At 44.1% G+C, this 21,132-nt stretch overlaps 1 protein-coding gene across 2 annotated transcripts in view; it reads right to left on the reverse strand.

The window, feature by feature from the left end:
- SRGAP3 (SLIT-ROBO Rho GTPase activating protein 3) overlaps positions 1–21,132 on the reverse strand; it is a 220,568-nt gene that overhangs the window by 54,552 nt on the left and 144,884 nt on the right. For both annotated transcript variants that reach the window (XM_054035457.1, XM_054035455.1), the window contains exons 4-6: positions 18,448–18,510; positions 7,183–7,368; positions 5,445–5,573 (exon numbers count right to left, since the gene is read on the reverse strand). In XM_054035457.1, coding sequence (XP_053891432.1) covers positions 5,445–5,573; positions 7,183–7,368; positions 18,448–18,510 — 378 coding nt within the window. The remainder of the gene's footprint in view (positions 1–5,444; positions 5,574–7,182; positions 7,369–18,447; positions 18,511–21,132) is intronic.

Genomic DNA, 21,132 nt, shown 5'->3' on the forward strand with positions numbered 1-21,132 from the left:
TTATTTGAAACCCCCTGAAGCAATGAGATCTCTTAGTTGGATACATGAAGTCTATCAAGCTGAAGTGAAGGCACCTGCAACTCAGAGAGGGCTACTTTTGAGTTACAGAAAACGCTACGTGTCACGGCTCTCTTAAAGCTGCACTTTGCATACAGTACCCACGACCCATGCCTGGTTCTCAGTCTGCCATTTGACAGAGTGCCTGAGATCCAGGCCAGCAAGCTAAGTGGGGTGCTGGGACTCAGAGGAGCTGAAAGGCCTTTTTTGTAAGGGAAATAAAAAGCTGATGCCAAGTGTCACTTCCTTCAAATGAAAAAAAAAAAAAAAAAAAAAAAACAGGAGAGAAGAAAAATCATGTTGGATCCAGTTCTGATCTCAGCTTCACTGGTGTAAATCCAAGTAATTCTTGACATAAGCCGGATAACTGAGATCAGAACCTGGACCGCTATGATTTGCGTCTCTTCCCTTTCCCCATCATTTGTATGTTTCTGGCTCAATCTGGAAGCAGTGATTTATTTGTGAAATTCCTGGGAAGAGGGGAAAGCCAGGAAGATCTCTTGAAGCTGGGGGCGGAGGTACAACAGGGTGTCATAGTATTTGGAAAGAACAATGCCAACCACAGAAAAATAGAGGGATTAGGGAACAAATATGCTCTCTGATAGAGCCTCAACTTGTGCAAATGGGGGCCTCGCCATTAAAGTCAACAGAGTCAGACTGATTAAACCAGATGAGGATCTGCCATCTGGGAGATAATATCCCCTTATAAACATGGGGGAAATGAAGCCCAGTGAGAGAGACAGAGACCTGGCTTCTGATTTTGTAGGCACAGTTAGGCCCAGGCAATTAACGGTGGGTAGAATTTATGGCAATTTTGGCTGTAAATGCTTACCCTGGGTGCCTACATAAAAATGGGCTGATTTTCAGAGGAATTGAGCATCTGTATCTCCTGGTGACTTCAGCACCTCTGAACCTCAGGCCCATTTTTAGTTAGGAGCCTATATGTGGATTTAGGCACCTAGCCTATGCTTATAAATTTGTGGCCTACCTATTTAACTTCCTGATTCAGGGCACCATTTGGTAGTTAGCCTATGCCACCACTGGTGCATGCAATTAATTGGGGGTGCAATGATTTGGCCCTGCAAAATGAAAGGCCATGTTGCAAAATCAAGCTCTGGGTGACTTGTTCAAAGTCACAGAATGAATCAGTTACAAATTTGAGAATAAAACCCAGGAGTCCTAACACTAGCCATCTGCCGCTCTAACCACTAGACCTTAGTCCCTCGTTAAGGAGGAAGACCACTACTCTAATTTCTCCGATGACAGGCCTGAGACTCAGCAATAGCTCCTCATCCTACATCTTCCACACGCTGCTTTTAAAACTCTTGCCATAGCAGAGGAAAGAAACTGTTTTCCTGTTCCTGTGCCCCAGCTAGAGGGTCTTTTATTTTTCTTCTTTTTCGGGCTTGTGCTCTCTTGACATATTTGCAACACCAAACATTTTGCTTTGATGGAAGCAAATTGCTTTGCTTGAGGACTTTTAGCACTATAACTTTGACTGGCATCTCTGTTTCCCTGCTTGACTAGGCATTATTTGACTGTGTGACAAATGGCAATGCCATCAGCTAAGTTTTCTAGTGCCCATACAACTCGGCAATAGAGTACAACATTAAACTGCCTGATGTACTCATTTTTCTGAATGGCAGGTTGTTAAGAATACTGCCCCTTTACCTATCTATCTAGCTGTCTGTCTTAGATATGACAAACACACCCATCACTTTAATATCTAGATGCAGTAGAGGAGATTCAGAAAGGACATATGCATTTGTATTTCCACATATTACCACCTACTAAGTCCTACGACATATTTCATCTGACTACCTCAAAATGCTTTGCAAATACTTCCCACAAACCCCAGCAAAGGTATATCAATAGCGTTATCCACATTTTACCATCAGAGGTTAATCCAGATCATGCAATGAATCAGTAACAGAACCAAAAAAAAAGAACCCAGGAGTCCTAAAATACATCCATGCTTCTTTGGAGGAATTTGCACAAGGACACTCTTTAAATGAAAGTCTAACAACATGCCTTTCTCTCTGTTGTAAATCCCTACCCCCACCAGGAAGGATGGAGCAAAGCCCACTTGAGGCAAAACAAGGGACAGTCATGTGTGCTAATTCATGACTACTCTGATCAAGTTTTAATTTCCTCATTACAATCCAATGCTCCGAAAGAACTCCCCTTTCTCCAAGCAGCTGAGACCCTGTATCTCACCAAAATGGAGACAACTCTTTAGCAGGCAGTATAGTTGTGATTCTGCTTTGGTGCTGATAACATGAGAAATGTAAAGGCTGGGCCTAACAGATGACATTTACCCATCCAGGATCTTTTTTTTTAGATGCTGCTGAATGTTCCAGTGATCTGATGGTTCAGACATGCGTACAAGTCATAAAACTCTAAATGGCAATTTGTGCTGGATATGAAATGCCTGTAGGAGCCCTTCTATAACCCCTATTATGTTCTAGAGAGAAAACACTTTACATCATTAATCATCGCTCTTGGTGACGCTGGGTGGAGCAGCTGGAAGTAGAATCATAACTGCAATACATCAAGCTTAAGCCCTTTCAAGAATGTCAGTCTGCTCTTAGGCCCTTTGCTCAGATTTAATTCTCACTTGAATACGGTATTCTTCCTCTCTTCAGGCAAAACTCACCCCTGCAGAGAGGCTAGGCCTAAAGGCTATGCACCACTCAAGCTCCAGGTAGGCCCTTCAAATTAGGGTGCATAGGCTTTGTGCTGGCTCTCTGCACCGGGTGAATTTCACTTTTCATATACAACACAGTTGTGCAGCACAGCCCCATGCTGTTAAATAACAGCTGATCTCCACCCCATAAGTGGCTACATTTAAGTGGTGGATGGAGAGAGAGAGAGAGAGAGACCAACTATACATTGAGATAATGATAGAAATCCAGATACAAATTTGTAACTGTAACAATAACACGCAGCACTGAGTTTTTTCTTGTATCAGTTACACGCATGGGGTTGAAAGTCCTGCTGTTGCTAGTACTGGACAAGTATGAAAAATATATCTTTTTCTTTTCACTGCCCTTATTGTGTGGTGCAGTGAATGGGATCCCTTTATTCTGGGGTGTACGGAAATCTCCCCTCCAGTGCTCCTGTGAAACACACTGGATTTGTACAAAAGCCTGTTCAAATAAACTGCTCTTCTCCTGGGGGATTTGAAATTAGGACACCCATGAACAGCTCGTGCATCCTTAACGATACTTTGTTTTCTTTGGCAATCAGAATATATAATTAGGCGCATATAGTTGTACAGAGTCAAAGATGCTTTAGTTAAAGTCCCCTGAAGGGATTCCTGGAGTGAGGAAGAAAAACCATCTGCTGACTGCAATGGAAGTGTCAGCAAGGAAATAAACTTGGGAGGAACATAAAAACAACTCAAGCTAAACTGGAATTCAGCAACTCTCCAGCAAAACAAAAGTCACTCATTAAAAAATAAATAAAAATAATAAAAAATAATAAAATAAAAAAAAACAGAAACCAAAAGGGCAAATCAGTAAGGCAGCTTCATATCCTTTTGTTCATGTGTTTCCATTGGCAAGGGATTTTTGTTTGTTTGTTTTTTAATGTGAATAAACACAACCAAGAGGAAAAAGAGCCTCAAAAATTGTACCCAATAACATTTCTATCAAACTAAGATCTTGAAATTCCTGTGGGTCTTACCTCAAACCTCCCTTTAAATTACTAACTAAACCAATAAATACGATCTGTAGATTCATTAAAAGAGATTAACACGCCCATGTTTTTTTAAATAATGCATTTTAGTGACATTTAAACCAGGACAAATACTCCGTACGCACAGATAGATCACTATTATTTATATAACCATTGCTGCAACTTAAGCAAGTTAAAACTGACTAGCAGGAGGCAATTCCTTATGGTAAGAACTATGAAGCTGTGATATTATCTCCCAAAGGAAGTGACGGAAGTCCTATTTCTTGAATCACTTAAAAGTACACAACATGAAACACAAGCAAATATATACGATCTGATCCTTACTACTGGGCTTGCATCCACGAGTAATGACTGCACTGGGGCTATTCACAACTGTAAGCATTACAACTTCAATTCAGGAAAGCATGAGACTCAAGCACCTATTCAAGCATTTTTCTGAATTGGGATCTGGGCCCAGCCATAGGTGTTTGCCGCCTATAACGGGGAACAATGCTGAACTGGTAGGGCAGGGACACACGGCCCAAACCTGCTCTCACTGAAATCAATGGATATTGTGCTATGGATTGAGTGAGGACAATTAGGTTTTTCAATGTCTAACTTCCATAATAAAGAACCATTTGAGATGCCTAATTTTCAAGAGGTTTTTCTTTCATCCATTTTAAATACAGATTCTTAGATAGGCCAGATGAGACCACTATGACCATCTAGTCTGTAACACAGGATGAAGAAATTCAGCGGACAATCTCAGTACTCATTTCTGTTTTAAATAAAAGTTTGCCCAGTTTTATGCTAAAACTTGTTATAAAAATATACTCAACCATGTGATGTTCCTGCATTAGGGGTGAAATTCACCCCACCTCAAAAGGTCCATGTACGACCCGATCCATCACTTAAGCTCCTTATTAAAAAGTTTATATGTGATGCACAGTAGCTTTTCTAGGCCCTCTTGCACTGAGGTGAATTCCACTGTAACCATTTATGCCCTTGTAAACCTCCATATACATGTGATAGTGTATTCTAGCCATTTTATATCAGGCCACCACCACAGGCTATAGGAAGATGCCAATCCAGACACAAATATTTCTCTGGAAATTTCTACTGAAGCCATAACCCTGGCACACTGAAGCCAAAATCTTGAGATTCTTGTGCGATGAAGTAAAAGATGCTGTAAGTGTTCAAATAATATGTACTTGGTAGATTTATCTTAGAGATAGCCCTGGACCACTAAGTTCAGACCCGGCTCCAAATCCAAACGTCTACATTTGTGGTGTTTGCATCTTGGAGGACTGACTCGTGCCCTGCTCTAATTTATATGTATCGATAGTTACCAAAAAAAAAAAAATCTCTATTTTGTCAACTGTTGAGGAGGGAGGTTTAAATGTTGAGTAAAAATGAATCAATGACTTTGCTTTCATGTGGCCTCCATGAAATATATTGAAGGCCAACTCCTAAATAACGACTACTGGGCTTCTGTCACTATCTTTGTATAATGTGGTGGGGAGCCCTGAGAAAAAAACTGTAATGTTTGTAAAAGGCCTACAGGTTAGCCAGAGTTCAAAATGCCAACCAACTCCCCTTTATTACCACAGCACACATCAGGGTGAGCTACAGAATCAGTGTGCAGTACTCGGCTGCTTACTCGCCAACAGGAAGAGGGGCGGATGCATTCAAAGAGAAGGATCACTTACATCGATGAGGTCAGAGACATCGTGGATGTAGTATTTACTGACGGCTGCATTTGTGGCTGCCAGGTTCAGCAGATAATCGTTCCTGGCTTTAGTGCACTTCAGCTTGTTTTCAGAATATTTGGCTTGCCGCTGAAAAAGCAAAATAGAATGAAAAAGCACAAATAAGTTATCCAGGAGGTTCCCATTTCCTCTTGCTACAAGTCTCCCACAGCGCATTGCTGTGCTGGTGTCACATACAACATGCGAGTCCATCTGAATATACCTGATACATTCAACAGCACAGCAAGTGCATTCAACTTGAATGTACGTAATGCATTCAGAGCACAGTTATCTTATCTGCAAATTCATGGAAGATTTGGCATCAGTCAAGATTAGAGGGCCAATTTTACTCACATTACACTGATGTATATCTGGAATCACTCCAGATTTATACAGTTGCATCTGGCCATGGAATCTGGCCCAAAGGTTTAAGCTGCAAAATTCAGAAGGGGATCCAGAATTCGAACCCCTACAAGTTCAGGGCATTTGTTCAGGATGGTCTCCAATCAAGAAGTTAAACAAGAATGCCTGACCCTTGCAAGGGGCTTTCTGCTATCTCATATTCCAGTGCAACATACACAGCTGGGTAAACACACATCTAACTAACAGTTTCCTGGCCAGGGAGGCTACTTTTCATTTTCACAAAAAAAGAAAATCAGAAAAAATGCCCACATGACAATTTGGAGATTCTGTGAATCTGCAGAATGCAAGGTTTTTGGCGGCCTGGAGAAGAAAGAGGTAATGGGTTTTGCCAGTAGTAAGGGCTGCATTTTTCTTCAGAGCCCCATCAGAATGCTGCCCCATTAGCTCACAGCCAGTGGAAAGAGTATCCAAGTCTCTTCTTCAAGTCTCTGATGTAATGAATCCTGGGATATCTACTGTTCATTGTTACAAGAACAGATTTGGGAGATGAAAAACGAAGCAGTGAAATACAGTCTGCAAGCTGACCATAACCCTCCCCTGCACAGTGTCCTCTCTATCCACTTGACAGAGCATTACCATGGCAGTCTAGATTTACAGCTATGCTCCCTCCCTCAGCAGTCGGCAAAATCTCTCAGATCCTAGATTGCGTGTGATTAAAATATCAGTTGGACCCACTGGCCACAGTTTGACTAGCTCCTGTATAAGCATTTCATTTGCTCTAGTTTATGCTGGCTGCCTCAGCCTCTTTTGTTGTGTTTGTTTTCAAAGCCATTGCTTTTTGGAGGCCCTTTCAACTGCCCTTTTCAACTCTCCCTCCATGCTGAGGCACTGTGCAATATTTAATGGTTGGCCACATCAGACCCTAACTACGTATTTCATCCTCTCTGTGGATGTGTGCTGCATGATGTTCCCCAGGCCCCGTTTTCTGCTAAAAGGTCGCAGCCTGACTTTGAATCAAACCCTTGCTGCCTACTGACTTTGGCACATCTCCATTACTAACAAGCAATAAAGAGACTTTTTATAGCATCCCCAGACTGCTCTTCGCTGAACTATACACAAGCATTGAACTAGCAGGAGACTTCCTCCCGGATCTCTTCAAAGGCTGCAGAAAGGGTTGCACGAGAATGCTAGATGAATGCTAGAGCCAAAACCTTTGCCACAGGGAGATTTTTGTCTGCACACCTAGCCCAGTGCACATGTAGGTGGCATCCACTACTGCGTCCATCAGCAGCCAAGCAGTCAGCCATGCGGGAGGCTCGTTATTCCTCCCACCTACCTTCTCCTTCATCTTCTCAATCTTCTTGACGGAGCTCCGGCGTTGAGGCCTGTCCTCGTGCCGCAGCAGGTTGACACTGATGTCCCCAGACTTGTTGAACTGCTTTTCCTCCTGCTTCTCTGCTTCCTTCAGCTTGCTCTCAGCGCTGATGCTTTCCGCGTGGTACATGTGGTAGGTTTTCATCACCTGAAAAGAGAGACAGTAATGAGTCTCCTACACTTAGTGTTAGTGCTTGTGCACGGTGCAGGCTGGAGAGCCCTAGAGACCATTGGCCGGATTCTCAGTTATGCTACGGCTGTTTGATACCACCCCTTAAAGGGGGCTGGGGTCAGCCACTGAGACTAACCCTTAAACAGAACATCTCCACAGCCAGGACAGAGCTGGCGTAACTCTACACCATCCCTGCCCCTATCCCCCAGCATTAGAGCATGGCCAGAGGGCACTGTACTCCAGCTTCTCATTCAGAGCCACAGGGAAACAGGACATAGCTTACAGCAGCTCTGAGCTGCAGGCAGGCAGGCCCTAGCATGGCCCCAGGATACAGGGAGCACAAAGGTAGCTTGATACCACCTTGGCCCCAACCCTCCTCTTCCCAAGTGCAGGAACTGAGTAACTGAGAACCAGGCTCAAATTCTCTAGCCATAGAAACAGATGCAGCTTGGGCAGAGGCAAGCTCAACCCTCCACCACCTTGCCAATGTGCCTCATCTTTAACTTGGAGGGGTGCTGCATCAGAGTGAAACAGAATTTGATCACCAATGCCCATTCCAATTGGTGCCTTATCTGGCATCAAATGCAATGGTGGATTTGACAACATGGATGCCCATCCCACTAGGAACTAGAGTGGCTCGAGTTGTGTGGTGTTGTGTGTCCCAAGGAAAACATCTACAGCTGTTTCACTTCGACAATCACATTTTTAAACATGAAAGATCAGAGGGCACAGTGGGATCATTTTAATAGTGTTGGCAAGAAAAACCCATCTACTCCTCTCTCTTTATGCCTTCAGTCGCATTGTCCCCTTTCATCAGCTCGCTCCAGGACCCAGATGTTTTATTTCACATTGCCTTGACAAGGCCAGAGATGCTGGATTTGCCTCTGCAGAGCAGAATTACATATTCATGGTCCGGATGCTGCTGTCAATGGGGCTGTGAAATATGGCTAATCACGAAGGGCCAGATTCTGGCTTTTATGCCACTGCCCTCCGTAGGGCGCAGTGTGGAACTACATGGGCCCAGGAGCAGCGCTGGGGAAGATTGTGCCTCACACCAGCACAATCTCTTCCTTTACAGGCGGGTGTGTGCTTTGCCCCAGCCTTTACGTTGCTCCCCTGGGGGCAGGGCTATGGAGCGATCCCCTTTCTCCTCATCTGCTTTTGAGTGAGCAGCTCCCTAGGTAGAACAGGAGCAAGGAGCCCCTGCCAGCCCCAGAGTGAAGGGGAGACACACGGACAAACAGACCCACGCTGATGCCACTTTCTAAAGGTTTAAGGATTTTTCTCAAGCCCTCCTCAAAGGGCGTTATTCAGAACCAATCTGACCTCTCAGGGACCCATGCACAGATGACGACATTTACCAGAGTGAACAAGCAGCTAACAGAACACTAGATACAAAGACCGAACTCATTCTGCCATGCTGACGGCTTTGAGAAGTAAGGTTTTAAAATGGGACTTAAAGGAGCTCTGAGCACCTCCTAACACAAGGATGGAGAGCAGGCCACAGCCCCCAGGTGCAAAGGCAACGATCCTGACACCTCTCCCTTTCTGCACCTCAAGCCCAATGCTGCAACCACACCAAACCCTCCAAACTGAAGACATGCCAGCAAAGCTCTCCGCCTACAAAGCACCAGCATTACAGTATGATCTTGACAATAAAATATAGGCTGCAACCAAACTATCAGAGAAAGGAATGCCCAGGGCTCAACTCTGGGAGGTGCGAAACCTCACATCCCATTGGCTTCAGTGGAACTTGGGGTACATCAACACTGCATCTGGGAGCCAGCCTCCCAGCCTGGGTCCACAGACTTGTGCTAATGGGGCTCACGCTGGTGCACTAAAAATAGCTGTGTAGACATTGCTTTGACGTTGCAGTTTGGGCTCTCAGGCCCAGGCCCAGCCCCACCCCACCCCCGACCTGAGCGCCTGAGCTCCACTCTGAGCTGCAATGTCTACATTACTATTTTTAGTGCACTAATGCGAGTCTCTGGACCCAGGCTGGCAGGCTCACTCCCAGATGCAGTGTAGACATAACCTGAGGGGCTCAGCTGCTCTCAGAAAAGCATTCAGCACCTAACAGGATCACATGTGCCATGGGGAAACATTCCCACCATTAACACGAATTAAGCTTCCCCTTGACTCAGCATCTTCACACCCGTAGTTGGTAGACAGCCAGAGTACACCAGTCTGCAAGGGCTAGGCACACGTAAGTCTAAAAGTAAGGGGGACCCTTAGTAAACCGGGTGCAATGGAGAGAGGCTGGATCGGAAGGAATGGAGGCGACAAGGGGATGGGTTTGCGTTGAGGAGTTTGTGAACCGCCGCTGGAAGATCATTCTGTGTTAAATTCTACAGGCTGGTTAAAAGAAACTTTTCATTTTCAATTACATTCTACCGGACTTTTCCTGTAAGGTAAGGAGCCAGCAAGGGGCTCGGTAACACGAATACAAGGGTTGCGTTTTTGCAGGCCAGCTCCTTTTTTCTCTCACTCTAAGCAGAGAGCTGGCTGCCTCTCAGCCACCCCCTCATGACCAGGCGTGGCCCTCACTTCACAGCCACATTCACCGCTCTCCCACCCAGTCCCTGCATTCTCTCCCTTTCCCCCTGTTAAGCTTTCCATAAAGCAGTTGGACTCAAGGTTTGAAATCCTAGCCCCCCCTGAAGTCAATGGCAAGACTATCATTGACTCCAATGAGGTCTGGACGTTGCCCAGGATATCTACCTCAGAGGAAATTCTCTTCGCGGCAAAGATGCTGGCCACAATTTTTACTAGTGACTTGGGGTGCAGAGTTTGGACACAGAGGGCCTGATTTTCAGAAAATCAGGTCCCTTTAAAGGCATCTCAAGTTGGGCACCTAAAATCACTAGGCACTTTGAAATCTAGGTCTTTGATCCCGCACTAATTTCTGCTTTTTGATGGTGTCCCCGTTTCTGGGCATTTATCCCAGTGTTTCCCTGCGGTTCTTGTCAGGCTGAGCAGTACTTTAGCTCTCCGTGCCTTTAATCAGCCCACATGAACATAGGGCCAGATCCTCAGCTGATGTAAATTAATGTAGCGCCACTGACATCAACGGAGCCGCGCCGATTTACTCCAGCTTAGGAAATGGCCCACACTGCTCAAGTTGATCTACTACATTTCTTGTGCTAAGCATTTTTTTTTAGCATCCTTTCAACAAGGAAGTAGAGAGAGAGAGAGAAGCCCAAGGAGGGAGAAAACGACTGAATGTAACTCACCAGCCCTTGTCTGTGATGAGAGAGCCCTTTATATTGTCTGACTCGGGGATGGGGATGGAAAGAGGAATCGTTGGGGGATACTGAACTACAGCCTGATAGTCCTGCAGATTAGCACAGACAGTTTATCCCCACCCATATCCCTCCACCCTTTAGGCAATGTTAAAGAAAATAAACTTACAAGGACTTTCTTTCTGAGCCATTGATTTTCCAGAGAGCAATAACCCCATATCCCTGGCTAAAAATGGAGTGGAGGGACAGCTTTGGCCTAAAGCACACCTTGTTATATAACTGGCTCTTCAGATGGCTGCTGGAATCCAAACCAAACCCTAAAGGACACGTGCTAGATTTAATCTTTCTGGCCTTTGAGATCTGCCATGGCTTTGGGCTTTGCTTTTGACACTCCCTACCAGCATACTTCTGTGAGACTGCAGAGTAAACACAGCATTTGCTTTTCATTGGCAATGTACTGTTCTAGCTTCCTAACTGCACAAACCCATAACAGGGCATATTTTACTGCTCCATAACACACTAGCAACTAAATGGAGGCGATAGATAAGGATAGGTGGAGTGTCAAAGAATGGGCCTCCCTTCCCATGCAATATGGCTGAAGTTCCTGTAGTGGTGCTCCAAGAGGCTCAGGCTCTGGAGGTGTGGAGAGGTAGGGAGGTGACAACTACCCCATGGCATTGTCTCCATCCCACAAGAACCCTGTGAGGATCCCTACAGCAAACTAGTGATGGTCTCTTACCTCACACTGGTTCCCCCATAGCAATATGCAACATCCGACCCCTACCAATGGAACTTGGGGCAACAATACTTGCCATTACATGGGGACCATTGGAGGCAAGCCAGGAGGTAGTACAACTATATCACCTTATAGCTAGGGCCCTACCAAATTCACAGTCAATTTTAGTCAATTTCACAGCCAGAGGATTTTAAAACTCATAAATTTCATGATTTCTGCTATTTAAATCTGAAATTTCACGGTGTTGTAATTGCAGGGATCCTGACCCAAAGAGGAGTTGGGGCGGGAGGTGGGTTGCAAAGTTTCTGTAGGGGGGGTTGTGGTACTGCTACCCTTATTTCTGCACTGCTGCTGGTGGTGGCGCTGCCTTCAGAGCTGGGAAGCTGGAGAGCAGTGGGGAGACCAGATTTATAAATAAATTAATGGAGATATCCTATCTCCTAGAACTAGAAGGGACCTTGAAAGGTCATTGAGTCCAGCCCCCTGCCTTCACTAGCAGGACCAAGTACTGATTTTGCCCCAGATCCCTAAGCAGCCCCCTCAAGGATTGAACTCACAACCCTGGGTTTAGCAGGCCAATGCTCAAACCACTGAGCTATCCCTCCCCCACCATGGTCTGAGACGCGTTTTTCATGACCGTGAATTTAGTAGGGCCCTAGTTATGGCCTACCCTTCCCTTGCAGCCTGGCCAGACAGAACAATCAGGTTCCATGAATCTATGCTCTCAGAATCTTCCTGCCCCATAGACAGCAATAAACCACGTAAGTGGCAATTTGGCCCAACGTAATTATTACAAACAAAATAAATCAGCTTTCATTAATATTTCCACTGTTCTCCATAATGGCTATAGACACCTCTTTAAATGAGCCTTTTCTCCAAACCAATGCCACTTTTATATTCCCCATCCAAGATAACACCAACTCTTTGCAATACAAATCTAGAAGAATGTCAAAGGATAACAATCTTTTACATGGACAGAAAGACGAGTACCTGGAGGGGGTTGGGGGAACAAACAGCTTTTGTCTGAACAAGAGACAAGTCAAGTAATAATCAATACCTGCTGGCAAACAGATCCTCCCGACTCAATTAAAAGCAAATATAGTTCAACCAAAATGATGTCCTCTGAACTGAGTTTTAACATGGGCAAAAGCTTCCTTTTAAATGTCAGCTGAGTTGTCAGCAGAGGAATAAAACTGTTTACTATGTTTTGGGAGGAAAACGATGGTCCTGGGATTCAGCCCCAGGCCTGGGAGTCAGGAGAACTCCCACTGTCAGTAAGGTAAGCATTTCACCTCTGCACTCAATACATAGCTCTGTCACTGACTTGCTGTGTGACCTTGGGCAAGTCCCAGCTTGCCTGTAACAAACCCACTACCTGAGTCAGGTACGCTGCTGACTGAGATCTGCCTGAGTTTTGAACAAAGCTGGGCCAAGTTACATTTTTGGATGGAAGCTACAAGAAACCATTGTTGACGGGGAGGATGGCGGGGGCAAAACAGTGAATTGCAAGGAGTGTGCATCCACAGAAAGCAAAAGCAGAATAAAAAGGAAGTTTGCACAAGCCCCAGTGAAGAAAACACACAGCATTTTCCACAGCTGTGGCTGTCAAAAAGAACCTAGTGTTTTGCTTGGAAGAGGTTCGGCTGAAACATAAGATCTTTTTCCCAGCCAAGCATAAACATAGCCTCTAAATGAGCTTCAAATGCCTTATCAAAAAGTCCCCCAGAAACATGCCATCTCCGATTTATAATTTAAGAAGAATGGAAAGAAGAGTAAGTGGAGGTTTGAGTCCCATTTCTGCCCTGTCCTGTTATTTCACAAAGCCCATAACTTTCCATATGTGTTTGCAACTGCAGTTTTCCTAAAGAAAATCACAGAAAACAAACCAACCAGACACCTCCTATGCTACATACACCAATGGGGAAGAAAGACTTGCTGGGCTTTCATATAACCCCTCCTCTGCTACCCTGCCCCAACCCTGCTTCTTTTTGTTGAAAACACAGAGGAAAAGGCTGCACTTTGGGCAATATCTGGCTATAACAAGAGAGGGCTCCCAGGCATTTCCAGAGACCCAAACATGCACAGCTGCATTGTGCTAGTGTCACAAGAAGGTCTGACAGTGGAACCCTGGCCCAGTCAGTATTTTAAATATAATTAGGTTTTTGTCCCAGGTTGTGATGTGTTCATTGGACCTGGATACTGCTGTGCCCAAACAGCAACTTTCAGCACGACTATTTGTCACCTGTGTTTGAGTTTCTGTACCTACCATGGGCCTGATCCAAAGACCGCTGTGGTCAGCTAGACTCTATGGACCTGAATGGGCTTTAGTTCAGGCCTCACATTTGTTGTGCAAGAAAGACTGATTTTAAAAGAAAAATACCTTATCACAGAGCTTCATAGAACATAACCTACTCCCACCGCAGCCTAGTCACTTTACACCCTTTTCACAGTCATGTTTGCTAATTATAATTATGTTGCTTCAAGAACTTCCTTCCCTACCATGTTTTACTCCCACTTGAGCCTGATGCGCATACAGGATTGGAGGAGAAGAGGGGCTACAGGACTGGAACTTCACTGCAGGATCGGCTCTGCTTATTCCGATTTGCATATCATCTCCCACTCATGAGCAGCAAGAATACAAATGATTGCTGGGAGAGTCCAGCACAGTGCTTTTCAAATGAATGTTCCTTGTCCAGTTTGCACCGCCTCTGAAAATCTTCAAGACTGCACAAAAGAATCATTTTATATCATTTATTCTTTCCAAACTGATGAAGTTTGTGTCACTGACACCACTGCCTTGGAAAGTCTGCTGTACAGACCACAGCCCTCATTATCTCTCATCTGATGCCACTTAATACAGCTAGGAATGAACTGGTCTTTAAAATTCCCAAGTTGAAAGGAACAACTATTTATTTTAAGTGCTCTCTTAATTCTGGAGGATGTCTACCTATAGCAATCTACTCTCCAATCTGCAATCCTCTCACGCCTTCTGGACAGCACTTGGAAAAAAGTCACGTTGTTCCTGTCTTAAGCTATTGTGTCATAAAGAAAAGCTGCCACAGCTGTGTCCCTGGGATCTTTTTGCAAACAAGTTAATTAGCTACAATGGAAGGAGGAAAAATATGTTGTCATGTTCATTAGTTATTTAACGACACAAGTTGCATTTTGCAATATTAATATCATGTTCTAGATAAAGGCCACAGTCAAAATTACTAGTCATAAATGGTGCTGCTTGCTGCCTTTAGCTAGAGTGCTTTATGCTTCTAAATAGTTCCTCATTAAGGCTCAGATTCAGCAAAGCACTTAAACATATGCTAAGCACTTCGCTGAACAAAGATGGAGTTAAGCATGGGCTTAAGTGCTCTGCTGAATGAGGGCCAAAGGCCAAAATCCTGCTCCCAGTGGAGTCAATAACACAACTGTTACTGAGGTCAAAGGTGCAGCATCAGGCCCAATAGGGGACATACCTCTAATCTAGGCTGGACCTTATCTCTGTCCCACTCTAAACTGGTGTTATTACGCTATTGTTATTTTAAGAACATATGAACTGTCCTGCTGGAATAGACAAAAGAAGTCCATGCAGGCCAGTATCCTGTCTGAAAACAGCCAAAGCCAAATGCTACAGAGGAAGGGACAACCACCTGCACTGCACATAACTGCAGGAGGACATTTCCGACTGCAAATGGCAACCAGCTTCAATCTGAAGTACAAGGGTTGATGGCTTTTATAATTTTTCACTAATTTGATACAGCTCTAGATGTTATTCTAATTCATATCAAGAATGCAATCATTTTTTAAAATTACGTTTTTTCAATATCATCTTGCAACAGTGAATTCCCCAGGTTAATTATACATCATGATGCTTTGGCAATTTTCAGTACACTGATTCTAACTGAATGCTCGTTTGTGTATTACGTGAAACAAACATTGTCACATGCAAAACAAGTAATTACATTGCGCCTCTAGAAAACATTAGCTCTATTATACAAATTGAAACTTCACTTTGCGGCTATCTATGTTGACCCAAATTTTGGCTGACGTTCCTTTAAACATGAATGCATACAACAAAGGGAACAAGTGGTGAGTGAAGACACCATATCTTCACGCATGACTCTTGCATCAACTTGTGCCCAAATTCTGAGGGCTTATCTACACATATATTGGAAGTAAAACAACAAAATCCATTTTAATTCACACCTTAATTACTTTGCTGCAAGACTGTGTGTGGATGCTCTTATTTCAGCATGAAATTTTGATGCAACTTTAAGTCATTTTTTTTTATTTTTACAGACTTACTTAAATGAATAGGGCCCTCATTCCAAAATAAGGGTTTGTCTGTAGTACAGCCGGGACATGTACACTCCAGCTTGGGGAGACCTACCTTCACTAGCTCTGATTGAGTTACTGCACTAAAACCAGAATGATAGTCGCTGTGGGGAGGGATAGCTGCCTAGCGTACAATCCCATCTGAGGTCGTAGGTATGTACTCAGGGCAGCTAGCCCCCCCCAGCACTCGGGCCACCACAGCTACACTTCTATTTTTAGCATGGTAACTTGGAGAGCTAGCATGGGTATGTCTTCTCAAGCCAGAACGGACACCTTCCATCTCTAGGGCACACGTACCCTAAGCGTCGATACACACAGGTTTACATCAAAAGAACGAAAGGTGTGAATTAAAACAGATTTAGTTATTTTGGCTCCGGCTTGTGGGTAGCAAAGCCCTGAGAGGCAAGTTAAACAGTGCAAAAGTTGCCACATGCTGTATACAGTTCTCCTCGCACAATCCCCATCGGGGTCCTAGCCAGGGCACAAGAAAGCATGGGACGCTCACAGCTTCCTCTTTTATCATGCATAGCTGAAAAACATGCAGGGAAATCAGTCCACTTGATGAACATTATTCCAGTAAAGAAATGCAATACTGTAATGCTGATATAGCCCTGCACAGCATGCAATGTGCTAGGTCAGCATGTGTGATAATGTTAACACCCAGTGGCTGGCCAGCAGAGGATAAATGACTTACTATTACTGCCAACTATGACAGACCCCATTAGCATAAGAAGGAGAAGACTGATTTTGGAGCCAATGGTTCCAAATTTTATCCCCAATTCTACACAACAGTGATTTTGCTGTCGATTATTGTTTAATTATATGTGCAGTTCCTCGATTCATTACAAGACATTGCCAAGGTCTGAGAACACCACTTCAATCATGGGTATGGTGGCAAGTCACAGAGCAACACTGCCACGCTGGGTCATCCTACAAGCAAAATATGCTACAACATTTTAAACGATCACCCCAGGGATGACACAAGCCAGTTGCCTAACCAAGGTAATATGATTTGTACTCTGTGCATTTCGGATGATCTCTTAAGACAACAGGCTGCCTAGTAAAGCTCAGTTCTTGAACCCGTTTCATTGTAATTTCTGGAAAGAGCATGCCACTTCCAGGCCACGCATTTCTAACAGGCTAACACAAATAGTTGGCTGTCATAGGTAGATCAACTCAAAGTAACATGGTTCTCCTTCTCCATAGATTTCTGCCTTTTTATTCATTTAAGCACACCCAGCTCAGAATGTGGGAGCAGAAAAGCATCATGGGTGAAATCTCACTGAAGACATTGAAAATTTTGCCATTAATTATGGGGCCAGGATTTTACTCCACATTTTTCTTACAGAGTTGCATTCATTTCAGACCCCAACAGACTTTTTTGAGACTTAGACTGAATTCACGGTGTTATGTCCTTCATTTGGTGTCTTTATCCTATATCTGGATCCTTTATCCAATCTGTGAATAAATTGATCCAAATTTTTCCTCCAACCTCATCTTGAATCTATCACATTGTTTCTGAAATTAATCTTAATATCCTACTGCCACTAAGAGACCTTTGACATCCAGACATCAACTCACTCCCAAATCTGGCCCTTTTAATCTTCCTGATCACCCACCCACATAGTAACCCACAGAGCAATTCAATCCTACAGCAGCCTGTGCGGAAACGAGCCTGTTAAATAAAGAAACTAGCTATTCTTAGTTAAGGATTTTAGCAGAAATTTCAAAGAAAAAAGTTAATGATCTATTGTTTAGGCCAGTTTATCAGCGTGACGGTACAACATGATTATCCAGCTTGTTGGTAAGAATAACCTGCTGTGGAGCAATTTATGTCCAGGGAATGGATAGGGTTGAGGGGCTCAACTAGATTGCCTGACTTTTCCTAGGTAAGATGGATGTTTTGCTTCCTAGAATACATCACCAATCCTTAAACCCAAACAGAAATGAAAAACCAACTCCTGATGGCCAAGGATCAGGAGCAATACAAGGACTTTTACTGCCTCGCTCATGAAAGCCTACTTTGGGAGGAGTGGCTCAGGTAACAGGGTCATTGTTTCGTTTAGATCTAGGAAGATGAGATCTGTGAGGAAACTGCCACTGTTGAATTAAATCAGAAAGAACAGCACTTACAGGAGAAAAGTGATACTAAATTTACCTGCTGAAGGCCAGATTAAGCCATCATCAACTCTGTGACATGGGCAGGCAGCAGAACTCACAGAAGAGCCAGATACAATGTCACTTAAACAGTGCCAATTCAGAGTGACTCCACTGAGCCATCAGAACCTGGCTCAAATTGGAGTCACTGGTGACATCTAAAAGGGACTACAGAAAACAGGAGTAAAGGCAGCATCAGGAAAGCCCCAGCAGGTGTGAATGTTACAGCAATGGGTAAAGATCATATTGCATCTAACCCAAAGCAGCCTGAGGGGCCTCCACTCCACTTAACTGCAAGAATCAGATCATGTAATCTATAATACGGTCTTAAATCCATGGCTTTTAAAAGCTCTCCACTGTAGGACTAGGACAGCTGGTAAGTTTTTCTCTGCCCTAGTCAAACCCAATTAAAAAACAAATATTTCCAACAACTAAAAAAAACCTAAAAAGGCAGTAACTGTAACAGGGATGGAGAGAGCCTCCAAAAGTAATTGTGTTTCACACTGTACATAACCAATGACATTGACTCTGTTCGTGAATAAGGGAATCCTCACTACACAGCTTAAAGAAGAGAAGGAAGAACACATTACTTACTGTGTATAGCTCATTGGTGACCTTCAAGAGTTCTTCATGCATCTGTAGACCAATTTCTTTACTCTAGGACAAAAAACATTGAAAGGTAAATTGAGATTCTGTTATGGTCACAATATTTACTTTTTCTTACAAAGGTCAGCACACTGGGAGGGGAGGGGGGAAATAAATGAACAAGTTGTGCGACCTTGCATGGTTCTATGCTTACATGACATAATACTTAATGGTTTTCAGCCTTGCTCGTCCTCAGGTGAATTCTGGATGCTTTTTTCTGTGCTGCTGGTGGACCCTGCCTGTAAGACCAGCACTGCCAGACAGAAGATTGCCTAGGAGATGTGGATACTTCAGTGGCACAAAGATTCCTATGCCAACTTGCCCCTGCAGGGGGGGTGCAGCCAGGGATAGGAGGCCTGGCTCAGCTGATCCCCAGAGCCTGTACTGGTGCCTTGGGGCTAGCAGCTGTACATTAATCCAGCCTTTGTGTTGCTCTTGGTTACGCTGAGGGACCAAAGCGGCACACAGCCAGCCCAGGATTAGAGGAAAGCAAAAGGCACTTTGACATATGCCCCATCCTGAGCTGGACTGCATCCACCTCAGCCATAGCCAGGGATGTGGGCCTTCATCTTCAAACCTTAACTAACCCGTCAGTTCTTTCTTCCTGCTGCAGTGGGAGCTCTGCACTCTGATGGAATGCCAACAAACACCTCCTTCTCCACCACCACAATGCACGTTTATTCAGCCCCTTTCATCAGGGGAGGGTTAGGTCAAGTGCTCAGTGTTCTGCCCGGGCAAGTGGTGTAGAAGCCATGTGAGCATCACAATTACAACACTGGCAAAATCTAGCAAACCCCTGATAAGCATGTTGGACTCCAGTGAGGTCTGCTGCAGTAGCCATGCATCTTCAGTGTGAAAAAATGGGATTATGGGATGACGACATCCCTTCTCGATGATGTGACACACATGCAACATAATCAGTGGGGGGCAGGGGAGGGTGATGAACAGAAGGTTGGGGCTCAGATAATATGGTGATGGGCAACAGAAGATATATATCAGAGACGGGGAAGGGATTAATGTTACAGCATTACAAACATGCTGTTAAAATTCAGGAAGATGGTGACTCTTAAAACTCACTGATCACGCGCATAATGGAAGAGGTGAGTTTTTGGGGTGGGCGGGTTAAATGAGGCTGGGTGGTGGTTCTGCAGATCGAAGCAGCAAGGGCGTTCCACGCTGGAGGGATGCCAAATATCTGGGGTGGGGGAGTTCATCGGTTTGGTTGGGCTTTTTTTAAAACCACAAATAAGGTCTGAAACATCATGTAATGAGATGTCTTTGTTCCAAACCCCTTAATCACTTGCGTCCGAGTGAATCCTGCTAATCCCTAGCAGATGCCTTCACACCCATCCCACAGAGAACAAAACATAGCAACTTAGAAATGCCACTGCTATCTAGCCGCATTTTTCACATTACTTTCGTGCTTGCAGGGTTTTTCCTTTCCTTTTCTCAGTTTACAGAGGAGCGGGTAGATTTTGGCAGCACAACAGGTTTCTGGCAATGCCTTTTTAAAATACATTCTGCCTCCACCCACATTTGCCCTCTGTTGCTTCCACTGCTTCCTAGACAAGATTTTCCATCCTTTGCTCTGCTCCAGCACCAACCAAATGTGTAGATTTTAATTACGTCTCTATTTTAGAAATTAAATTCCCCCATGGTGGGGAATGCCCCCGGGGCTTTATTTACAACACTTCTACAAATCCTGTCTAATATCCTTCCTGCTTCAGAAACTGAAATGACACCATCAAGTAGGCTGCCAATCCACTTCGGGATTCTGTTTTTCACATTTATAAACTTGAAAACTAAAATACAGATGTTTTCTGCTTTCACTGCACCTAGAATATTAGCAGTGGGCGGCCCCAAATTAACCAAGACTTCTATTTCCATGTATTTTTTTAAAAATCCTTATTCAAATAAAATCCATAAATGTAGATGCGAACAACAACATTGTACAGACCTATACATCCATATTGTACCTCTCAATTATTGCACTCCTCATTCCAGACTTACATTTGCCCCTGTATCACCCAAACCAGGTTTCAGACACCATGGTGATGAGCACAATACAGATCTCTATACACTCGGATGAAAAAATTCCTCATAAGGTCTCTGACCCTGCAAAGTTCCGAGTAGCCCCAGCTCCCTCTGTGTTCAGGAGGAGCTGAGAGTATTCCCATTCCAGCAGGAGGCACTCAGCATCTCTGAGTCAGGGCCTTGGTGTAATTTCTTTGCATTGTGAATCCACAGTCATGAAACTGAGTTTATAGAAAAATATTATTTTGCTAACAGAACTCATTCCACTCAACACCGAACTCTGTGGGTCTAACATTTTTTTTGTTTCTCATTTCGGGGATTCTGTCCAATGTTAGGAGACAGGAAGGGAGAAGGGCAGTCGGGTCCCCTGGATGGCTGCAATAGCCTTTTATATCTTTATGTTTACCTAGCACTTTTCATTCTGAGGCATCCCAAATTTTACAGGCTGTAATCTAAACTAATATACAGGTATCACTTAATCCGCCACACAAATGCAGCCAACTCTGGGGAGAAATAGGGTGGCTTAGCAGCTCACAGCAACAACTGCCTAACTGAAGAATACTGCATACGGTTGAAAGTACATTAAGAATTGAGATTGGA

This window comes from Malaclemys terrapin, chromosome 7 (genome assembly GCF_027887155.1).
Source record: "Malaclemys terrapin pileata isolate rMalTer1 chromosome 7, rMalTer1.hap1, whole genome shotgun sequence".
NCBI lineage: Eukaryota > Metazoa > Chordata > Testudines > Emydidae > Malaclemys > Malaclemys terrapin.